This window comes from Camponotus vicinus, unplaced genomic scaffold, assembly GCF_025532165.1.
Source record: "Camponotus vicinus isolate PSW18456_S1 unplaced genomic scaffold, iyCamVici1.0 SCAF_11, whole genome shotgun sequence".
In the NCBI taxonomy this organism is placed as follows: Eukaryota; Metazoa; Arthropoda; class Insecta; order Hymenoptera; family Formicidae; genus Camponotus; species Camponotus vicinus.
The window spans coordinates 13,968,549-13,990,667 of NW_028141947.1; the positions used below are offsets into that span (position 1 = coordinate 13,968,549).

General features: G+C 35.3%; 3 protein-coding genes across 14 annotated transcripts in view; 2 read left to right on the forward strand and 1 right to left on the reverse strand.

Annotated features, from left to right (window-relative positions):
* Positions 1-12,566, forward strand: part of Kon (chondroitin sulfate proteoglycan 4-like protein) — a 52,193-nt gene extending 39,627 nt beyond the window's left edge. For all 8 annotated transcript variants that reach the window (XM_083081531.1, XM_083081535.1, XM_083081532.1 and 5 more), the window contains 7 exons: positions 37-631; positions 938-1,192; positions 2,369-2,566; positions 3,486-3,687; positions 3,883-6,600; positions 6,941-7,347; positions 7,573-12,566. In XM_083081531.1, the coding sequence (XP_082937657.1) occupies positions 37-631; positions 938-1,192; positions 2,369-2,566; positions 3,486-3,687; positions 3,883-6,600; positions 6,941-7,347; positions 7,573-9,531 (6,334 nt within the window). In that variant the 3' untranslated portion in view covers positions 9,532-12,566. The remainder of the gene's footprint in view (positions 1-36; positions 632-937; positions 1,193-2,368; positions 2,567-3,485; positions 3,688-3,882; positions 6,601-6,940; positions 7,348-7,572) is intronic.
* Positions 12,567-14,308: 1,742 nt separating this feature from the next.
* On the forward strand, positions 14,309-19,528 carry Gcs2alpha (glucosidase 2 subunit alpha). Of its 3 annotated transcripts, none has more exons than XM_083081536.1 (8): positions 14,309-14,462; positions 14,994-15,092; positions 15,164-15,574; positions 15,714-16,043; positions 16,138-16,387; positions 16,478-18,035; positions 18,119-18,993; positions 19,352-19,528. In XM_083081536.1, exons 1-7 carry the CDS (start codon positions 14,446-14,448, stop codon positions 18,229-18,231), a joined length of 2,778 nt encoding a protein of 925 aa, XP_082937662.1. In that variant the 5' UTR covers positions 14,309-14,445; the 3' UTR covers positions 18,232-18,993; positions 19,352-19,528. The 3 variants fall into 3 exon arrangements, with proteins under 3 accessions (XP_082937662.1, XP_082937663.1, XP_082937664.1); XM_083081537.1 differs by having other exon boundaries at positions 19,375-19,528; XM_083081538.1 differs by lacking the exons at positions 14,309-14,462; positions 19,352-19,528 and adding an exon at positions 14,738-14,877 and having other exon boundaries at positions 18,119-18,372.
* On the reverse strand, positions 18,369-21,364 carry Gphr (golgi pH regulator). Of its 3 annotated transcripts, none has more exons than XM_083081545.1 (8): positions 21,160-21,364; positions 20,513-20,676; positions 20,348-20,454; positions 19,859-20,269; positions 19,597-19,778; positions 19,343-19,528; positions 19,048-19,113; positions 18,369-18,965 (listed from the first exon to the last, which is right to left on the reverse strand). In XM_083081545.1, the coding sequence occupies exons 1-8, from the start codon at positions 21,199-21,201 to the stop codon at positions 18,765-18,767; spliced, it is 1,359 nt and encodes a 452-aa protein (XP_082937671.1). In that variant the 5' UTR covers positions 21,202-21,364; the 3' UTR covers positions 18,369-18,764. The 3 variants fall into 3 exon arrangements, with proteins under 3 accessions (XP_082937671.1, XP_082937672.1, XP_082937673.1); XM_083081546.1 differs by having other exon boundaries at positions 21,099-21,361; XM_083081547.1 differs by having other exon boundaries at positions 21,087-21,361.
* Positions 21,365-22,119: the final 755 nt, after the last annotated feature.

Sequence of the window (22,119 nt, forward strand, 5' to 3'; positions counted from 1 at the left end):
AGTTTCCTGCCAATCTCTTTTAACGATTCTTTGCAGATGGGAATTCGAGCTGAAGACTAGCGCCGAGAGCGGCTTATTACTCTACAATACCGGGCAGTCATCCTACGCCGATTTCCTCGGTATCGAGCTGTTCGAGGGTAAGATACGATTGCTGATGAACAAGGGAAACGGTCCAACCGAACTAATACATGGCACCGCGGTGGCTGACGGTAAATGGCACAATGTAATCGTGGACTTCAATCCGAGCGATCTTGGTATCGCCGTCGATCATCACGAGAAAACGATGACCCTGCCGTCCGGCGGCAATCGTTTTCTCGATCTAGCCGATACCCTATATATCGGAGGCACGGAGCTGAATAAACGCGCTCGAGTTTTAAATAAGGGTCTCAGATCCGGCGATGTGAGCTACAAAGGCTGCATACGAAATATGATTCTTGACAACAAGGATCTCGGTTTACCGGACGTCAAAGTCAGTCAAGGTATCGTCGTGGGTTGCGTCTGGGGATACCCGTGCGTCGAGGCCGATCCCTGCGTACCTGGTGCATCGTGCATGCAGCTGGGCGTCAACTCATTCAAGTGCCACTGCGACCAGTCGCTATGCATCAAATCGAATTACGCCGAGGATTACAAGGTAGATCAATTTTAATCGAATTTCAATGACGTTCTATATACTTGGCGAGGGTTACGTTGCGGTTGCGAGTTAATTATATCACCGGCAGCTAACGTATGGATTTATGCATGACTAATTTAATCAAGATGCTATATAAAATTATTTTTTAACGATTATTACTTGTGTAATCACAGTATGTTTAACTTTATCCGTATAAATTTTATCGGGATATTTAATACTGAAGATCGAACGCATTAAATCTTGCTAATATTTAGATAAGACTTGCAATAGAATGAAGAGACGATATATAAAGAGGCGCTTTTGCAGATCTATTCGAATGCCACCCTGCCTGTAAACTTAGAAATTCTCTCGCTGAGTCCTCTGCTAGTTTCCGAGGGGAAGCACGTGCTAATAACGAATGAAAACATCGCGATGGTATTGGACATTGCCAAATACGGCGTGGAAGAAACCGGTGTCGTATTTATTCTGGTGACACCGCCAGTTTACGGAACACTGGCATTAGATGTTTTAACATCCCGAAGCGATCACTCCTTCACATTGCAAGATATCAATCAAGATAAGGTAATCGGCCAGCGATCAATTTATCAAATTCTCGAATTAACGGTACGTTACACTGAGAACTCCTCGACCCGACTCGACCCGACGTAAGTCCGGCAATCGCGATATTAGTGTCCATCTGTCGGTTACACGTGTGACGATAAAGCTCGAAATCGCCGAGGAGTTTGCGGGGACACGTGTAAGAGGCGAAACTCGGTCGGCGTGCACCTGACATTAATTAATATCAGGTGACTAAATGCAGCTCCGAGAGGTCGGTCGGCCAATTCCTATAGACCGTAGAAGGCGCCGTGGAAAGTCATATGTTCTTCCAGTTCGTCATAGGACCACGCGCTGCTATACATAGCACACGCCACAAGGACTAACTTTAGAATCGTTGATGGCGGGAACATGGAGGGTCGACCGACTTGCCGTTCGCTCGCGCCTACTCCTCCACTACTCCACACTCAATTTATCTAGCGACAGTGCTCTATTTATAAACTCATCCGCCATCACTCATTAATGGTTTTTCGTTAGAGATCACGTATCGTTTTTTATCCACCATCGCGCTCACTCGCTTGCCGTTACTGCCAATTGCTTTCTAATCGTTAAAAGAAAAAGGGGGGAAAAAGCTCGCATCTTCTCTGTCTCGACTCGGATCGACGCCGGGGACGACGCCCACTCGATATGCTAATCGACGACCACCGACTTAACCCCGGTCGCTCTAATTAATTTCAACCGCGGTCGATCTCGAGTGTTAGATCAAACGCCAGAAAGGATAACACGAGTCGGGTGCTCCGATGTACTCGCCCATCATTAATTCTGATTCCGTAGCACGACATAGTGTGTTTGCCGCTCGAGATTCTCATAGAACGGAGGCTACCGCAAGTTAAAGTCCACGCTCCTCGTAACGTTGTCTCTTACTGATGTTGCGATACATGACAGATTACTGACACTTACGCGACTGTTTTTCATATGTAAATTTACACTGTGGAACAATGCAAACGTAAGAATCGCATTAACGCATCGTTTAGTCTTACGATTTAGAGAGATATCTAAAAAAATCTATCTGAAAAAAATATTTGATAAAAAGTTTAAGTTTTCTCTAAATTAATTTTCCTATTATTATGAGAGAAGCCTGCGTTACATTAGGTAGGATGTTGATAACATTATCCTTATTATAATTGACTTGTCCCCCGACAGATACAGTACATGCATGACGGCAGTGAAACCACAGAGGACAGCATGATTCTGGAATTGACATTGGTGGCCGGAACAGGCTATACTCTCCCAGGATATCTCCAAGGACACCTCAGATTCCCACTTCACGTCAATGTCACACCCGTCAACGACCCGCCGTTGCTCGAGATACCGACCGCAAAAGTACTGCGTCTGGCCCAAGTAAGGCACAAACATAAATTGTATAAATTCCCTTTTTTCTGGCTTAGTTTTTCGAGACGTTTCGAGACGCTTATCACGCGATGAATTTTTTTTCTCGCCGTACTAATTCGGAGCACGTTGCGTCCGATTTGACCGAAACAAAACCGTCAGTTCACGCTACTCAACTAAATCAATTAATGGGGGCCGAATGAAATAGTAGCTTACTTGTGGCTCGTGCATCTTCGTAGAACGTGGCAATTTAGCCGCGGCGAAATCGATTTAACTCGCTCGCGTTCTCGGTCATCGCTCTTAATTAACCGCACGTATATAAGTTCGAGAGTATGCGTGCACGTATATCATGTATGCGCATAACGAATGTTTCTTTCATATATCATATGGATGCATATTCTCGGAACAGGAATAATCGCGATATGAAGACAGAAATTGTAATTACGATTGTAATTTGCGGTGAATTAATCTCATCTACGTCGAGCTGCTCCCGATACTGCTAACAATACTACAATTATTTCAGGAAATACTGAAATTCTAGTAAATATAATTTTACTATATTAACTCTCCGAATATCACATATGTATATTATACATAGATTTTATCACTCGTAAAAATAGATAAACAATATATATAGATTGATAAAAAAAACATGTTAGATATTTCTTAATAATATCAAAATAAAAACAGAATCTTTAATATCCATATTGATTCATCTTTTTCAATTCTCCGATTACAAAAAACTGATTGTTATATAAATTGAGATGTATATTCGCTATTTCGCTTGATGTGTTTTATGTCAGTGCGAAAACAACGGCGCAGTTTTTCATCGATTCACCGCGTCCTTTCATTCAATATGCCTATACAATATGTATTCGTCGGACGTGATTTCATCAAATATAAAATATGCGAAAAACGCTGATATTCGCAGGGCACAAGAAAAACACTGACCAAGGAATTAATATGGGCTATAGACGCCGACACCCCGTCAGAAATGCTGATCTATACAGTTTTACGAGCGGATACCGACGCTGGACACATCGAGAGAGTTACTTATCCGTTTCGACCTGTCGACACGTTTACACAGGCTGAATTAATGCAAGGTCTCATTGCCTATGTGCATCGTGGGAACGGTAATGGATTATAATTGCAAAAGCATGCTATATTTTTTAAATTTGATAAGCCTCTAATGATGATTACATGGCATATTTATTTGTCTTCTTGTGTCTTTTACGCGATTATTTTTGATTTCTAATACATATATAAATGTAACGTAGCGTTATATCTTGTCGAGAATTTTTATCGATCTAATATATTTAATCTTTTAGCCAAACCGAATGCAATGTTGGGCTTACAAGTGAGCGACGGCGTCGAGAGTAGTCAGCCCGCGTATCTGCGTGTATCGGCTTATCCATTGCAAATTAAATTGACACACAATACCGGTCTCGTTGTGGTGCATCGTTCATTCTCTTACCTGACACCGGCAAATCTCTCGTTCGCTACGAATTCGGACGACAATACCATCGATATCCGTTACGATATCGTTTCACCACCACATTACGGTGTTTTACAAAAATTGAGGGACATCTCCAATAGCTGGATGAACGTCGAGCACTTTACCAGTCGGGATATGGAAATGAACACTATTCGTTATCTTCATAACGTCGGTAGTCCTAATCAGGACGAATTTAAATTCCAAGCGAACGTGCGCGAAGTGAAAACGCAGCAGATGTACGACTTCCGTATTACCTTCATCGATCTTGAGCTGAAGGAAACCAGAAGGATGCCTCTTAATCTCACCGATGTGTCGAACGTTATTATTACGAGCAACCACTTGAAGTACCAGACAAATCCACTAGTTACATCGCCAAGTAAGATAGTCTTTACTCTTACAACGGGACCAAAATACGGCGATCTATTTCTGTCCGATCATAAACTCGCGACAGCTAGTACTTTTACGCAAGAGGACATCGAAGCTGGTAGATTAAACTATCGTCTATTCAGAAGATCTTACTCCGATATCTTCGACGAAATAATGTTCAAAGTTAATGCACCTCAATGCGTCGACATATACGCCAACTTGAAATTCCGATATTATCTCGGCAAGAACAGCAAATCGCTGGAGGGCATGGAGAATTTGAAAGTTGACGAGGGCTCGAAAGTATCTCTGAGGATCACGCATGTGAATCCCAAGGAGTATGGTGTATCCTCTTTGATGTACAATCTTACAATAAAACCGAATCATGGTTGGCTCTCTATCGCGAATAGCTCAAGATCACAAGGACAAAAGAACGTCTCGTCTTTTACATTCGAAGATGTATTGACACAAACGGTATATTACGTGCATGATGATTCCGAAACGAAAGAGGACTCCTTTGAATTTGTGGCGATATCTCTGGATTCCGTGGACTTTATGTATGTCGGAAAGTTTCGAATTGAAATCATTATGAAAAATGATAATCCGCCGGAGCGAACAATTAATAGAATCTTTCATGTTGTATCAAAAGGAGAAAAATTGATAACGAATAAGGATCTCGCTTACATAGACAAAGATATTGATACTCAAACGAGCGAACTTATTTATACTAGAAAAGATACTCGGAAAAGCGGAATATATAGGGTGATTAATCCTTCGGTACAGATACGCAAATTCTCGCAACAGGACATCGACGACGGTATGATACTTTTCCGACACCAAGGGGATGAACGTGAAAAAATTGAATTCGATATCACCGATGGTCATTTTTACAAGATCGGCGCTCTTGAAATTCAAGCCAGTCCACCTTATATCAAGTTGCACGAAAGTAACGGTTTAGTTGTCCAATTTAATAAATCTGTGGTGCTCCGATCGAAAGAACTTGAGATAGAAACAAATGTATATACCACAGAAAAAGACATTAAATACAATGTATGGGAGAGACCGAAGCATGGTATATTGCTAAAGAATAATAGAGAGTCGAATAGTTTCACGGAGGATGATTTAAAGCATGGTATTGTATCATACAAACATCTAGGTAGTTCCTTGACAAAAGACATCTTCAGGTTTAAGGTGTTTGCTAAGAACGCGGAAGCTGAAGGTACGTTCGTGATCAAAGTCTATCCGGAGAGTTATTGGGAATCGTTGATCATTCAAAACAACGAAACGATATTCGTCGAGGAGGCTACGAGTATCCTGCTAAGTCGAAAGAGTCTTGAAATAATGCATCCTAAAATATCGCCGACCGAAATCGTCTATTTCGTACGAGAATGGCCGCAGAATGGCTATCTCGATTTGCAAACTCATGACGAACACAGTGAGGAGATGAAGGAAGAATATAGCGGCAATACGGTAAAACATTTCGAGCAGAGTCTGATAAACGAGGGTCGCGTCTTCTACGTTCAATCGGTGATGAATCAGACGAGCGATCGTTTCATTGTAGATGTTACCAATGGTATCACATGGTTACGAGGTTTAAGTGTGAATTTTGTGATCGTGCCGGAAAAACTCTATGTCGAGGCGAAGAGTTTCACCGTCGTAGAAGGCAAGAGCGTGATGCTAAATGAATCTGACTTCTCGGTCGTGACGCCGTATTACGCCGGCAAAATGACGGATTACAGGATAACGGAGAAGCCGCGACACGGAACAATTCTTGACTCCACGAAGAATACTCAAGTGAAAAAATTCTCGCAGAAGCACTTGAATGCCGGAACTATATTATACAAGCATAATGGAGACGAATTTTCGAAGGATTCCTTCAGAATGATTGTCACCGCTGGTGATAAGATAAGTGAGCCGTTTGACGTATCGATCGTTGTTCAACCTGTTAACGACGAAGTTCCTGTACTGGTGAACAGAACTAAGCTTAACGTTTGGCAAGGTGGATTTATTATCTTGACGTCGACAAACTTGGCGGCTATCGACAATGACACCGCCCCGAACGATATAATATTCAATGTTACTGGAGTGAGGAACGGATATATCTCATTGATCACTGCACCCGAGATGGACATCTATACTTTCACACAGAGTCAAATTAACGAATCGCAAGTGATGTTCACACATACGAGTGAGTATGCAATATTCAGAAATTAATTGTAAATTGGAACACTTTTATGATTATATAAACATAATGTAAAATACTGTAATTAATACTATAATTAACTAATAATTATGAAATTAATTTTGAATAATAAAAGTAGTTAATTAATTTGATACTAAAATGTACGAAATAATGCATAATGATTTTTTAATTATTTATGATAATTATGGAATTTATTTTTATTATATAATGGAAATTATTTCAGAAAATCAAGATAATATATCAACATTCTTCTAATTAATAAAATTGCAAACTTTTAGCACAAGATTTAATACGAAAAAGTAAAAATGTGTAATATATTTTTCAGACGGATCTGATGGAGAATTTAACTTCGTATTAAGCGATGGCGTACACACGACGGAATTTTACACAATCTTAATTACGACAAAGCCAGTTCGTTTAAATATTGAACACAATATGCCCCTTAATGTCTTTCCTCTTACTAAGAAATTAATATCAGACAAGCTCTTATTAACGACGTGTTCCGACGAAGCGAGGGAGATTAGATACATTGTGCGAAACGGACCCCATTTAGGCAAAGTTATAATGGAGACAAGTGAAGGGATATGGCTTGAGGTCGAGCGATTTACTCAGAAAGATATAAACAATAGTAAAGTGATTTATGAGCATACCAAGCAGTTCATGGACCTAGCGGCCAATGACTCTTTCATGTTTGACGTCGAAACGCACTCCGCTGGAACTATAACTAGTCAGGTATAGAAAATATATATAACTAAATATTTAATCTTTATCGTCCATAAGTATGTTATTTTCAATTAGCGTATCTTGTGATTTTATAAATTGCGAAAAACATTATTTATATGCTTTCAATAAGTTAAGAAATTTAATATTTTTAATAACTTTTAATTAAAGACTGCAATGTTTATCTCAATTTTATGTAATTATTTACTTTTATAACAATGTTTTTATATATCGCAGATTTTCCAAATAAATATATCAGTTTCGAGCGGTGGCCTGGACCGATATATCTTTGTGAAAAACGTCAGAGTTGTGGAGGGTAGTTCCGCCGAAGTCGTCATGAACATTAGCGGCATCGTATCATATCTACAGATCAACGCTGGGATCGAGAATCCGGCAGTATTATCAAAATTAGTTCACCAGCCTAGTCACGGACATGTGATGCTTTTGCCGGATTTGAATGTGACTACTTTTATGCAACCGCAGATCGAGGGCGGAAAAATCGCTTATTATCACGATCATTCAGATACTCTAGAAGATCGCATTTATTTCACGTTGTATTTAATACCCGGTCACGTGTTACTTTGCAACATCAGTATTCCCGTTATTATCGAGCCAATTAACGATCAGCCTTTCAGACTCGTCACCAATACTCCACACATTACGGTCGTGCAGAATCAAAATCAGACCATTACTCGGGAAAATCTTTTAACCATCGATCCCGATACTCCACCGCAGGACATTACGTATGACGTGATTACAGGACCGACATTCGGCAGATTACTGCTGTTACCTTTCGACCAAAATACATCAGAAGTACGCCAAGTGGACAAGTTCACCCAGTACGACGTGGACTCCAATCGAGTAGTATACGAGCATAATGGAACATTGCAGGCCGCTTCTTTCTACTTCAGAGTCTGGGACGGTGGTTACAGTCCGATTTATACCGTCTTCAACGTTCACGTTTTACCTATACGACTGAATGTGACGGTGCTCGGTCCGGTGCGTTTGCAGCAAGGTTCGAACGTAGCGCCCATTTCAGAGAACGACATAAAACTCGATACGAATGCACGTCAGGATCTGGTGATCTACGAGATTACGACACATCCGAAATACGGAGTATTATACGTGCGAGACGGTGCCGCGGCAATGTTCAAGCAGACCGATCTACTATCAAAAAGCGTAGTGTTTATGCAGACGGATATGACGGTGCCAAATGACAGTTTGGAATTGTCAGCGCGACTAAGCGGTTTCGTACAAAAACATATACGTGTCGAGATCAAAGTTACGCCTCTCATTATCATGAATCCGTTGACGGCATTAGCGGGTGAAAAGAATCGAATAACTTTGTATCATCTAGACGCAACTCCCCTGGCGAAGTTAACGACGAGCAATCCATTTTACACTATCGTAAGAAAACCGAAATTCGCCAAGATCAAAAGAATTATCAGAAGCTCCTCGTCGTCCGGCGAGAAGAGAGGTACGCGCGAACGAGAAGTGACTCGTTTCTCGCACCAGGAGATTATCTCCGGAGTGATATATCTGGTATGCAGAAAAATACCATCGATAGACGGCGTCTCGGATAGTTTCAGTTTCATTCTTGCGGCTTCCATCTTCCAGCCAGCCGTGGGTGACTTTGAATTCCGTATCAAGCTCGACATCGACGACGATAACATCACCTTAGGCAGTCCTATGGATCCGGTCGGTCACGAGGGCGAGATGGCGATCGCACCGAATATGAGCAATGATTATCTTCTGATTCTCGGCATGTTGCTCGGCGTGTTTCTTCTCGGCGTGGTTGTAATTATTACGATCAGATGCCGGCATAACAGATACAAACACGCTGAAGAAGAAAAACCGGAAACCACTCCCGCTGTTGGCGTGATGCCGCTTCCCAGACCGCCGGATCATCTGATGCCTGCTACTCCGCATTTGAAGCCTTTCGGTAACGATCACAATAGTGTAACAGCCAGCACACCTTTGCCAGTGTTGCCCTCAACGTTACCACAATGTAAAGTGATACCCTTGAGTCCTCTGGAAAGCGGCTCAGAAATCGACGTATCCGCCAGATATCCCTATGGGGTGGCGGATGGCGACGAATGGAGTAGCTTCGACACTTCCGATCTACCTTGCCAGTCGGCCACAACTCAAAGGACCAAGAAGAACCCGTTGCTGAGGAGGGACCAATACTGGGTCTAGCAGGAAAGAAACACGTTGCGGTTTACGCGAAAAAAACCGTAGCGTCTCCTGGCGTGTTTCATGCGAGAATCGAGACTATCGTGGATATCACGGACTTAATGTGCCTAAGGAAAGTGAAATCTACGACGGAATTTAATGGAAATCGCTCGTCGAGATTTGAGATTATCGCGCCAGACATATATGCGTCGAGTAATAGTGAGATGATGTTCGATGCTGTGGCGAGAATTTAGTGATGTCGGCATGTGTTTCGGTGCATCCGATTATAATTGAAAAAAGGCGAAGAAACTCCTTGATTGTGTAGGAGATTTACGGATCGAAAACGATCGAGAATTATCGATAATTCCCGATGCGGAATAGTTCGCAGTGTCTCGTGTATTATTAGCCTAAAACGGTATAAACAGGAAGCTAGATCTCCTTGAATGTCACGACTATCGCCGCTATCACGAGCTCAATGTGCCTGAAAGATGTCTGACTCTGCTGACATTTTTTCCACTAATCACAACGTCGATTTTTCGTATATCTATTCTATGACCCTTCCTTCCGGCGGATCGAAATAAATTTGATCATTAAAAAGGCAGAATGATTATTCATTAAAGACTTTTGCAATAAATTCAATCTTGATCTAAGAATACGATCCGTCGATTTACTGGCTCGTTTTAGAGTGCAGACTTTTAGAAAAATACATATGACCACTTTTATGTTCTTTCCCCTCCTTCCATTTTTACACTTTTTGTAAATTTAGATCAATAAGATTGTTATAAGAATGGCATTTATCGATTTTTGCTGTCGTAAATTTCAGGTAAAATCGAAGCATTAAGGCTTAAAAAAAGGCGGAACTTTCGTTCTGTCTTAAGTTATACAAAGAAAATAGAAACGAGTAATCAGGATAATACAAGAATTTTTGTGACACTGTATGATAAGACGATCAAATGCGCACAATGTAATCGAGCGCTTGTATGTTCCTGTTACTTGTCACTTGACGCAAATGAATGCATTTATACTAACTGTACTCGAGTTTGTGTGGACATATCCTTTTATACCGCCATATATTGTCCAAGTTAAACTTTTTTATTTCCCTCCAATATGGATCTCACATACGGTCATTTTATTCTATCGTTATTCCGACTATTTCGATGTTGCTCGTACTATGCAAGTAAATATAAAATACTAGTTAATATTTGTTCGAAATGTAAAAAAAGTCGAATCGCCGCAACAATCTTTTTGTGACAATGTAATATTGCGCATTTTAGCTTTATGTGGTGAAATACATTGAATTATTTCGTTAATGTATGTACGTATATATAATACATACATACTTATTTCATTAACAATATGTTGTACAGCAGATAAAAAAATTGTATCGAATAATTGTCATAAATTAGTAATAGATCAAGCAATTAATTAATTGATAGCGTTATTTCCGAATCACTTTTTGCAACATTTTTCTCATCGGGACGATTATCTTTAAATTACATAGAATCGTGTACGAAATTTTCACAATTCTTATCTGTTTTGTCTTTATAGTGAATAATAGATTATTAGGCGACACTAAATAATATAATTATTTAACGTATCTTAAATGCGAATTATCAGTAATGCTCGAAATCTATAAGCCGTTTTTTATACGAGTACGAGAGTAGATCTTTTCTACTATGAAACGTTGACGCGCGGCGAGTTCGTAATTCATAAGCGATGAACGGGGTTGTGCGTAAGCGGTTTCATCTGAGAGAAATTTATTAACGAAGGGGTATGTTGACGAGTTTGTTGATTTTAAAAAGAATTTTACGTTACGTTGCTCTTGCGGAAACTGACGGTAACCTAAATAGATCCGCTTCCGGCCAATGTCGAGTGTAAATATTATAGAACCGCACTATAAAAAAAATCTTCATTTATGAAAATAATTATGTACAGAGAAAAATCAAGGAGATAATTGACTTGATTAATTGAAACGCGTTAGATTCTGTTGTAAGATAAAAATTATATGTCAATGATATAAACAAAAATATAATATTAATATTATCAATGTCAATCAAATTATATAAATTAATCAGACCGAATAAACAGTAAAATTTATAATTCATGTAAACTAATAGGATTGTTCTCTTATATTATAAAATTATGCGGTCGCATAATATCTTCTATATGTTAATAATAATAATAATGAATATCAAAAAAGACAGCGGCCTCTTTATCGAACGATCTATCGTATTGTTAAACCTAGATACATCATACTTTTTTACTTCCGTTATTAATAATTCAAAGCCTCGTTTTTTTCAGAGAAAAGAGATTTATTGGCCCATTAATTGTAAAACTACGATGTATTAACGAAGAAGAAATTTGTCGTACTTTTTCGCGGTAATTCAAGCAAATGTCTGGCCGAAAGTGGATTAACGGCAATTCCCTAAATCTTAGAAGCGTATCTAATAAAACAGTTTAACGTGAATGTTGATTATAGCGATCATAATGATATATATGATATATATTATAATGCGTACACTACTACGTAGAATGTACCGTTCCATGGATTTATATAACATATGCATTAATAGATTCTAATTAAAGACGTTTTATCGAAAGAGACAGAAAGAGACACCCGTTCGTTGATTCATGAATATGCTAGAGACGAACCGTTAGGCTTTTTTACATCCACTAAAAATGAACTGATCTGAGTGCCAAACTTCTATAATCTATAATATGTAATTATCATAGGACTGTATTTTCCCTGCCGACTGAATGCATTACTCTTCTAATTCTAATAAATTGAATGTGCGATGTTAAGTAAACACGGTCTAGTTTATTATTTATCATATCATAATCACTAACTCTATTAATTTATATCTCTATTAATTATAATCTATTTACTTTCTATTGTTTATATTATATTATTAATTATACTGATTACATTACTGATATATTTTAAACAAATACTTTTTAATATATATTTTATATGCATTTTTGCATTTCACATTTATATCCTTTTTATTTTATTAATATGCAGATATAATTAAAAATATAAAAATCTATTTAAAATATGTAAGTACATAATAAGTAATAAAGATGCCTTTAGAAATATCTTTTTTTGATTTAATTATATACAATTTAGATATTTATTAAATAATAAAAAATTATATATATATCTCTTTGTTAATGACATCAGTAATCTCTTACAATAAGCTTTTATTTATATTAATTAGTGTCTAATTAATAAATAATAAATAATTTTGTAATCTATTCTCTTTAGACAAATTAAAAAAAATAATTGTAGAAAGCAATGCGAAAGATTTGTAGGTGAAATAAGTTATTTTCTCCAGAATAAATTAAAAAAACAAAATTTTAAAATGTATACTTCATAATTTTTTCCATCGCATTAATAGAATAAATAAAACAATAAAACAACTTTCGACAAAGTTGTGAGTTTTTTTCATTTAAAATTTATTGAAAAATAAACTTACCGAAAAATGCCTCCTTCCATCTTGGAATCCTGACGTAAAATTATTGGGATGTCAGCATTGCGATGTCAATATCGGGATATCAGTGGGATAATGTCTTTCAGAAACCTGTTAAATTATATGAATTACATTATACATATATTGACACAATAGCTATAATAGACATATTGAAAAACAAAAACAGCAGTAATTGTATTTACGCACAAACTCTTTTTAATGTTTTACTAAATCAAATATAATAACATTTCTTCGCAAAAAGAATACAAAAATATATATTGATTTAAATAATACTAACGTAATTAATTATAGAATGACAAAATGTATATACCTGACGATAATTGTACCATCATAAATTTTCAAACTTCGCGCTTCAACGAGAAAATAACAGCACGAAACACACACGAAGATTACGATCACGTGTATGATTTCGCGAACACAGACGCAAATTGTCGATATCAAAATTGCGGTGCAAATTGACTGATATAACAGCGATTACACAATTATGATGAATGTGTACTTTACTTTGAAAATTCTTTGTGCGCGAAATTTGTCTATAAACAATAACCGAATAATAACCGCGAAAGAATACAGAATGATCCATCGTGACATGTTTTATGACCGATCGCGATTCGAAATATCACACTATTATTTTCGGTAAAACGGTAGATAACGGTTGCACATCTCATATACACTTTGTATTTATTAAAAAGAGTACTTTATTCGCGACACTTTCAATAATTCTTTGCAATTCCGCACTCACTTTTAAACGATAATATTCGCGAGAAATGTACGACGCGATCCGAAAATGACCTCGCCATCCGCCGCGTCACGATTGATCGTGAATTTAGTAGCAAAGAGCGATATTGCGATTCTCGAAATCGAAACTATCGAAGTATCGAAGCCGCACACACTTCCCCGTGAAAATAATTTATGAATAATAATGGCGTTGTGTATATAGAAAACGTTCCGATATTAAAAATAATACTATATAAAATCTCAAACGACACGCTAGAAATTAAGCTCTCGAAATATTCGATATAAAGACACGATATAAAAATGCGATAAGAACAAGAAATGTAATTAAAAAATTCGTAAACATAGCAGAAAGCAACTCGGATATCAGATCTCAGATATCTCGTCGAGAGTAAGATTGATTTTTATCAAAAGATAGGGTTATAGATCATTGAAAAAAATTGCGCTTTTTAATAATCGATATCATAATATTCTTATCTGGATAAAAATTCCCGTAAATGTATTAGAAAATGATTTATCATAGATACCTTTAAACAGAAACAGAATTATACAAATGAGAATTATAAAATTAGCGTGTGCGAAATTGCGTGAAATTCGACAAAGGCCAGGTTTCTCTCTGCAAAGAATCACGTCACGCCATCTGTAAAATCAATCTTGCACGATATCAAGGGAGTTAGCACGAAAGTGATATAACAATTAATTCTTCTCAAATATGGCTTCATCTATGCGGTAAGTTAATTATTTTCGGCTTTTTAATCTTTATGCGATGAAGGATTTATCTCAAGTATATATCATCTCAAGTATATATAAATCATCTGTTTGAGTAGTTTTCAATTGATATAGCAATTTCGTCTGGTTGTTTAAGTCTGATTTCGTGGATTTCGATCGTTGGTTAATATCGTCTACGTGTCTCTTCTCGCACTATCTTATTTATGAAATAAATGCTTTTTATTCAATGAATTTATCGCATCGTGTCGGTCGCGGACTTAATCTAATCTGTCGCTGAACGAATACGATATTGATACTTATATAGGATGGAATTTCACAATTTACGTCATTACTGCTATATAATCTGTTGCGCGGTCGCATTTCCGGCAGTATTTCATCTCAAAAATCCAGTCTAATTTAAAATAGTACATACAATGTAATAGTCGCCGATAAACATAATTTATTTTTATTATAATATCTAAGATTTATGTAAAGTATATTCTATTATATTTTAGCAAGTGCTTAATTTATTTTGTGCCTTAAACTTTTCAGGTTAGCCCCATTTTTAATATTACTACTGTGTACTCCATTCCTTGTCGATGCAGTTATCAGAGATAATTTTAAGAGATGCGATCAAAGCAGTTTTTGCCAGTAAGAATTAATCATTTTTGCAGATATTGTCATTTAAAAGACAGATATAAACTTTGTTTTATTTCTTATAGACGGTGCAGGAAAGTAGAGCCTGGAAAAACACCATATCAACTTTTACCAGATACACTTATACAGAATGAATCTATGATTACCATAGACCTATTTAATAAAGATACAGGTGTCTTTTACGTGGTACAATTTATTTCATTGAAAGAGAGCACATTTAGATTACACATCAATGAAAAAAATCCACTGCATCCCAGATACGAAAATGAATATGCTTTTCAAGATCAGCCACAAATAACAAAATTGGATTCTGTGGAAAAAACAACTGAAAGTATAACTGTAGTAAAGGGCGAAAACAAAGCTATTTTACATGTTAATCCATTTAAAATAGATCTATACTCTAAAGGTGTTTTAACAATATCAGCAAATGCTCGTGGTCTTATGAGATTTGAACATTTACGTACAAAGCCAGTAAGGTATTTAGTGTTAGAGGACAATTATTGCACTGAAAGCTTATATAGAATAATATAATAAGTTATATATACATATATATATATATATATATATATATATATATATATATATATATATATATATTTTGCTATTTTATTATAGAGAACCAGAACAAAGTGAAAATGCTGAAACTGCGGAAAAAAATAATACCACATATCCTGGTGATGGCGCTGATAATGATCCTGGTGCTTGGGAAGAAAACTTCAAGGAGCATCATGATACAAAGCCATTTGGTCCCGAAGCTGTTGCTATGGATTTCAGTTTTCCTGGATCAGAGCATGCTTATGGTATACCAGAACATGCTGATTCGTTAGCATTACGATCGACTAAATCTAGCGATCCATATAGACTTTATAATCTAGATGTATTTGAATATGAAACAAACGAACGTATGGCTTTGTATGGTGCAATCCCAGTTCTTTATGCTCATGGGTAAGAATCTATTAAATAAATTCATAACTTTTAAGAAATTCATAATTTCTAAGAAATTTACCATACAAAATTTATTTGCATTAATATATTTCAGAAAGGAAAGATCATCAGGTGTCTTTTGGCATAATACAGCAGAAACTTGGATTGACATTTTATCGAGTGCAGACAACAATGTTGTAGAAAGCATTGTTAATTTTGTATCTGGATCTACTAAGAAATTCCAGGTAGATGCTCATTTTATGTCAGAATCTGGAGTAATTGATGTATTCTTCATGTTGGGTCCAAAACCACTTGATGTTCTTAAACAATACACTGTCCTGACTGGCACAGCTCCTTTACCACAGGTAAATGAAATAAACATTGTAAAAATTCTTTTAAGCTCTGTTATAAGTGAAATATTCTAAACTTAAAATTTTTGTTGATATTTATTTTAGATGTTTGCTCTTGGATATCATCAAAGTCGTTGGAATTACAATGATCAGGATGACGTTGCGACAATCGCTGAAAGTTTCGATACATATGATATGCCATTAGAAGCTATATGGCTTGATATTGAATATACCGATAACAAAAAATATTTTACGTGGGATTCACGTAAATTTCCAAATCCTGTTGAAATGGTACACAATCTTACTGCCAAAGGCAGAAAATTGGTGGTTATCATCGATCCTCATATTAAACGCGACAGTAATTACTTTTTACATAATGATGCAACCAATTTGGGTTATTATATTAAAAACAAAGATGGAAAAGATTACGAGGGTTGGTGTTGGCCAGGAGCTTCGTCATATTTGGACTTTTTCGATCCAAAAGTTATTGAGTACTATGTTGGCTTGTATAGTTTAGATAAATTTCATGGTACCACTAATGACGTTTATATTTGGAATGATATGAATGAACCAAGTGTGTTTAATGGGCCCGAAATAACTGCACTAAAGGATCTTATCCATCATGGAGGCTGGGAACACAGAGACGTTCATAATATTAATGGACATATGTACATCCGTGCGACATACGAAGCTTTATTCCGACGATCGGGCGGTTACTTGAGACCTTTTATTTTAACGAGATCCTTCTTTGCTGGTTCGCAACGCTACGCAACAATGTGGACTGGCGATAACATGGCTGAGTGGAGTCATCTACGTATAAGTTATCCAATGTGTCTTTCGGTTGCTATATCAGGAATGTCGTTCTGTGGTGCCGACGTGGGAGGTTTCTTTAAAAATCCAGATTCCGAATTGTTCATTAGATGGTATCAAGCTGCGGTATGGCTACCTTTCTTCCGTCAGCATTCTCATATCGAGACGAAAAGACGCGAGCCATGGACATTCAATGAAGAAACTACTCAAATAGTTCGCGAAGCGCTAAGATTGCGATACTCTTATCTACCATTATGGTACACGCTCTTTAGAGAGCACGAAATAAACGGCTTACCCGTTATACGTCCTCTATGGGTGAATTATCCATCGGAATCGGAAACATTTACTATTGATGATCATTTGCAACTTGGTGATTCTCTACTCGTACGCCCAGTGTTCCAATCTGGTGCTACTGAAGTAGCAGTTTACTTCCCAGGAGAAAACAAAGTAACTTGGTATGATATTGATACAATGCAACCCTATCAAAAGACTGGCTACGTTAAAATACCAGTAACGATCTACAAGATCCCTGTATTCCAAAAAAGTGGTTCTATCGTTCCACGAAAAATGAGGATACGACGTAGTACGGTTGCCATGAAAGATGATCCCTACACACTGATAATAATCACTGATAGTAATGGCAAAGCTAGTGGTAATCTTTATATTGATGATGAAATTAGCTTTGAATATCGTCATGGAAAGTATTTATATTTAAGAATAACATTGGACAACAATAAAATAACTTCAACTCTAATAGATAAACTAGCTTCATATGAAACACAAAGCTGGTTAGAAAGAATAGACATAGCCAATCCACCACAAGGAATTAATTCTGCCCAATTGGAATCTCACAGTGAGTAATCAGATTTAGTATAATAATACAATTTTATATAACAAAATCTATATATCAATAACATATATGTATATTTTTTATAGGCATGGGAAGAATAACTTTAGAAACTACATATAATCCACATAACAATGTATTAACAATACGTAAACCAGCTGTAAATATGGGGGAAGAATGGACTATTGAATTATTACATTAGGATTATGATGGATTCATAATCAACTTTCAGTAATCTATACAATAATGCCAATTTTTTATTACTATATCGGGATTATGTTTCAGTTATCTGTGATTTGGATAATTATATTTCCTAGAACAATAAAAATACAACTCGACTACACCATGAGAATAAAATAATTTTTATTAATTAATAATTATTATAAATTTTTTTTTGCAAAATTTAATATTTGTAGCATTTTACAACACATGTACAATCAAGCAGCATAATAGTAGTTGGAAGATGTTCATACAGATGTCATATTCTATGCAATTTTATTTTCTATGATTTAATTGGAAATATAAAGACTAATATTTCAGAGATTGCTGTGGTAAAAAATGTTAGATTTCAAAAAAGTTAATATATTTTAGTGACGTTACCACGCACCAGTTATCATACATCAAAATCTGCTATCTCTGTTAAAAATTTATCTATTGAATTAACAAGTGTAGGTTTTGAATACATTACTTCATAAAATGAGTGACGAGTTTAAGTAAAAAGTATCTTTTATTTTGTTATATGCGTTCTGTTGGTGCATGTTTATGAGCTAAATATAAAAACACTATTGATGATAATGCCGATACCAAAAAGATGACATCAAACCACCTATGATAAAAATTAAATTGTAATTCTCCTAATACTTGTGTTATTATGATGCGATATTCTGCTGGCATGTTCATTCGCATAAGAAGCACAGAAGATACAAAATACATTCCCTGAAAGGAAGAACACAAAATTTTGAATGTGAGTAATCCAGGAAATCATACATATAATTTATAATTGCAAATATATCCTCACCATTATCTGAGCAAGAATAAGTACAATAATATTTGAGGATTTGCTACTTGATATAGCATAGAAAAACTGAAACAGTCAATAGAGTGCATTTTTACTAAGACTGATAATATTGCAATAGAAAATCAAGATTTGTGTTCTTTACAACATGTATTATTTTACTTATATAATACTGAAAATGTTTATCACATGTAAAATCGGCACACATATATACATAGATTATTTTATAAAATTTTAAAACATGAGAATAAACATGCATGGAACTATTACAATTATAAGTTGTATATATTTTACATACCTTTGTCAGAGTTAACAATAATCCACGTATAGATGTTACAACAATACAACCGACGAGATAAAAAGAAATGTGCTGCGACCAGAATGTGACATCGATATTGAAGCCAATCCAATGCACTGCTATTTCGATTCCTCTAGTCACAGGATCTTTCTTGCCGACTCGATCAAATACTATATTAATCGTAGACTGTAAATTTGATAATTATAAATTATTTGGAATAAAATTACTTAAAATTATTAATTAAATGCACTTACAATAAATATTTTCCAAGTGCAATATAAAGAGAAGAAATAACCCAGAAAATTAAAGTATTTTCCTTGCCATGTGGCAGCCCATTTTAAACGCTCTCTCGCATTTTGTATATCATGCGCTTCCAAAAATAATTGTCGCGATAACTCTTCTAAAGCAGTAACTTCAATTTGTAATTGTTTGATAGCTATAAAAGAAAAGCAATATGCATTGTTAAGATAAATAATATATTCATAACTTCTATGTAAAATTAAAGGGGATATATACTTTCTTGATTTCCCTTTGTCCCACCTAGTGGACCTAACATTCCCCATAATCGAGATCGAGTTTCAGTTTGTCCAACAGCTTCACCTTTTTTAGCTAATGCAATTCTTTTTTTTTTCGCAATAATCATGTCCATAGTTTGTAGCAATCGTTTTTCTATAAACTGCACATCTGCATAAGAAACTGGACGCATAAAGTAAGCCATTGAAGTATATGGATAATTTACAGCACCAAAACCCGAGAGAAGAGCCATTACTGTGACACCAATAACTCCTATTCGACTGACACCTTGTTCTATAGACAGCAATCCTTTCTTGGGACTTAATATAGGGAAAGGATCACCCACTTTCCAAAATAAGTAGAGATAGAAAAAGTATACAATAATTGTCAGTGGCCGTATTAGATTCAGTCTTACTGTGTACAAATTAAAAAAATATATCAAGTTTGATAAATATAAATAATAGAGATAAAAATATAAAATAAATTATATACCAAATCTGATATTACTGATGATAAAATATGCTATATAAAATGGTATCAGAACTATCACCATAAATAGAAGCATATAAAGGCCAGTATTCCAATGAAAATATCTAGAACTGAAGAAAGCATAATATATCTTATGTCTAAATAATAAAATGTATCTTTATTTCTTACCTTGAGTCAAGCACCCCTGCTATTTCGAAAATAATCAATTCAAACATAGTGCACGACAGTGAAAATGTTGCCGAAAAAATTAGTTGCACTAGTCTATGATGAACTTCATAATCTCTGAATAATTTCTTCACAAAGAATACCCATCCTCCTAAGAAGAAAATTATCTGAAATATGGGACGTAAATCAATAGAAATTATCTATCATACAGAAAAGATTGTTAAATATATATCTTTGTAAAAAATAAATAGAAATATACTACAACTATATAGATTCAATATTTTACTAAATAAACTGCAACATTTTACAATATAAAATTTATTAATATTTTCAAGTATATACATTTTATAATTCAGTTGTAGTTCCATAAATATATTACATGCAAAAAGATTCATGAATATTAATACTCCACAAGCAATTACTGCTAGTTTTAATACAGCAAGAAATAATATGTAATAAAATATTTATCGATTAGATCTGCATCAAATTTTACATTAAATTTTACATTAAATAGTGTTAATAGTGAAATAAACCATTTTCACACAATTTTGAGAGATACACTTATAGAGAATCATACTCTCTTTATAACCTTAATCACAGTTCAGGAAGTATCGATAAAACTGATTTTCGTAGTGGAAACAAATTTCCACCTGTGTTATGAGAATCACGAAAGTGTCCTCGATGAAACCCATCTTTCGCTGTCACGATTTTCACTTCGCATTGCGAAGCTTGACCGGTGATGTTTAGTACTTGACAGGATACAGGCAATTCTAAACACGATAACATATGAAGGTCTATTTGAATGAATTCGTACAATCACCTAAAAAGACTAACAGAGAGAATACTGAGAGATGTCATGGCCTGCTTTTAGGTGATCCCTGAAAGCGATACTCCCTCTATGGACATTGAAAACGTGGACATGAACTACAGAGCCAATGTCCATGAATGTTCTCAGAAGATAATATATAATGTGTACAATTTCAGGTTTTGTTCCGTGCTATGTGCACGAAATGCCGGTAGCACTAGTGCTGTATAATTATAGTCATAATTGTATTGTATTTTACAATTAAAATATCAATGTTAGATTATAATTAAAATACAATTATAACTATTTATAATTTACAATTTACAATTTACAAATTTATGATGCTATCAATATCAAATAATAATATTCGATTTATTCAAATATTTAATAACATCGATATAATAATTTGATATTGATAGCATTAACATTTGAATTTAATATTATATTTGATTTAATACACATATATTTTTAAGTTTTAAAATAAAATATAACATGTTAAGATTTCTTAAACGTTAATAATTATGCAATTTCTTTAATATTTCTGAAGAAAATTTTGATAATTTAAATTTCTTTTTTAAAACATGTTATATTTATTTTTACGTTTTTAAAAATAAATTCAATTTAATGAAAATAATTTTAATTTACCTCTAGGATTATTGGAATATTAAAAGAAAAAATGAATCTTACTTAATAGCCCTAACAACCCTATTATTAAAGAATTCTAATAATTTTAATAGCTCTAACAATCCTACTATTACAGAATTCTAATGATCTTAAGAGCCCTAACAACCCTAATATTAATAGA

Bases quoted from the DNA above. Each gene is read 5' to 3' on its own strand.
- Gphr (XM_083081545.1), bottom strand. From the start codon at position 21,201: ATGGGTTTCATCGAGGACACTTTCGTGATTCTCATAACACAG. The intron at 20,270-20,347 runs GTATATAATTTA...ATTTGTACACAG, and splicing joins CATCAGTAATATCAGATTTG to TAAGACTGAATCTAATACGG. The intron at 19,779-19,858 runs GTATATATCCCC...TTTCTTTTATAG, and splicing joins GACAAAGGGAAATCAAGAAA to CTATCAAACAATTACAAATT.
- Gcs2alpha (XM_083081536.1), top strand. The intron at 15,575-15,713 runs GTATTTAGTGTT...ATTTTATTATAG, and splicing joins TTACGTACAAAGCCAGTAAG to AGAACCAGAACAAAGTGAAA. The intron at 16,044-16,137 runs GTAAGAATCTAT...AATATATTTCAG, and splicing joins CCAGTTCTTTATGCTCATGG to AAAGGAAAGATCATCAGGTG.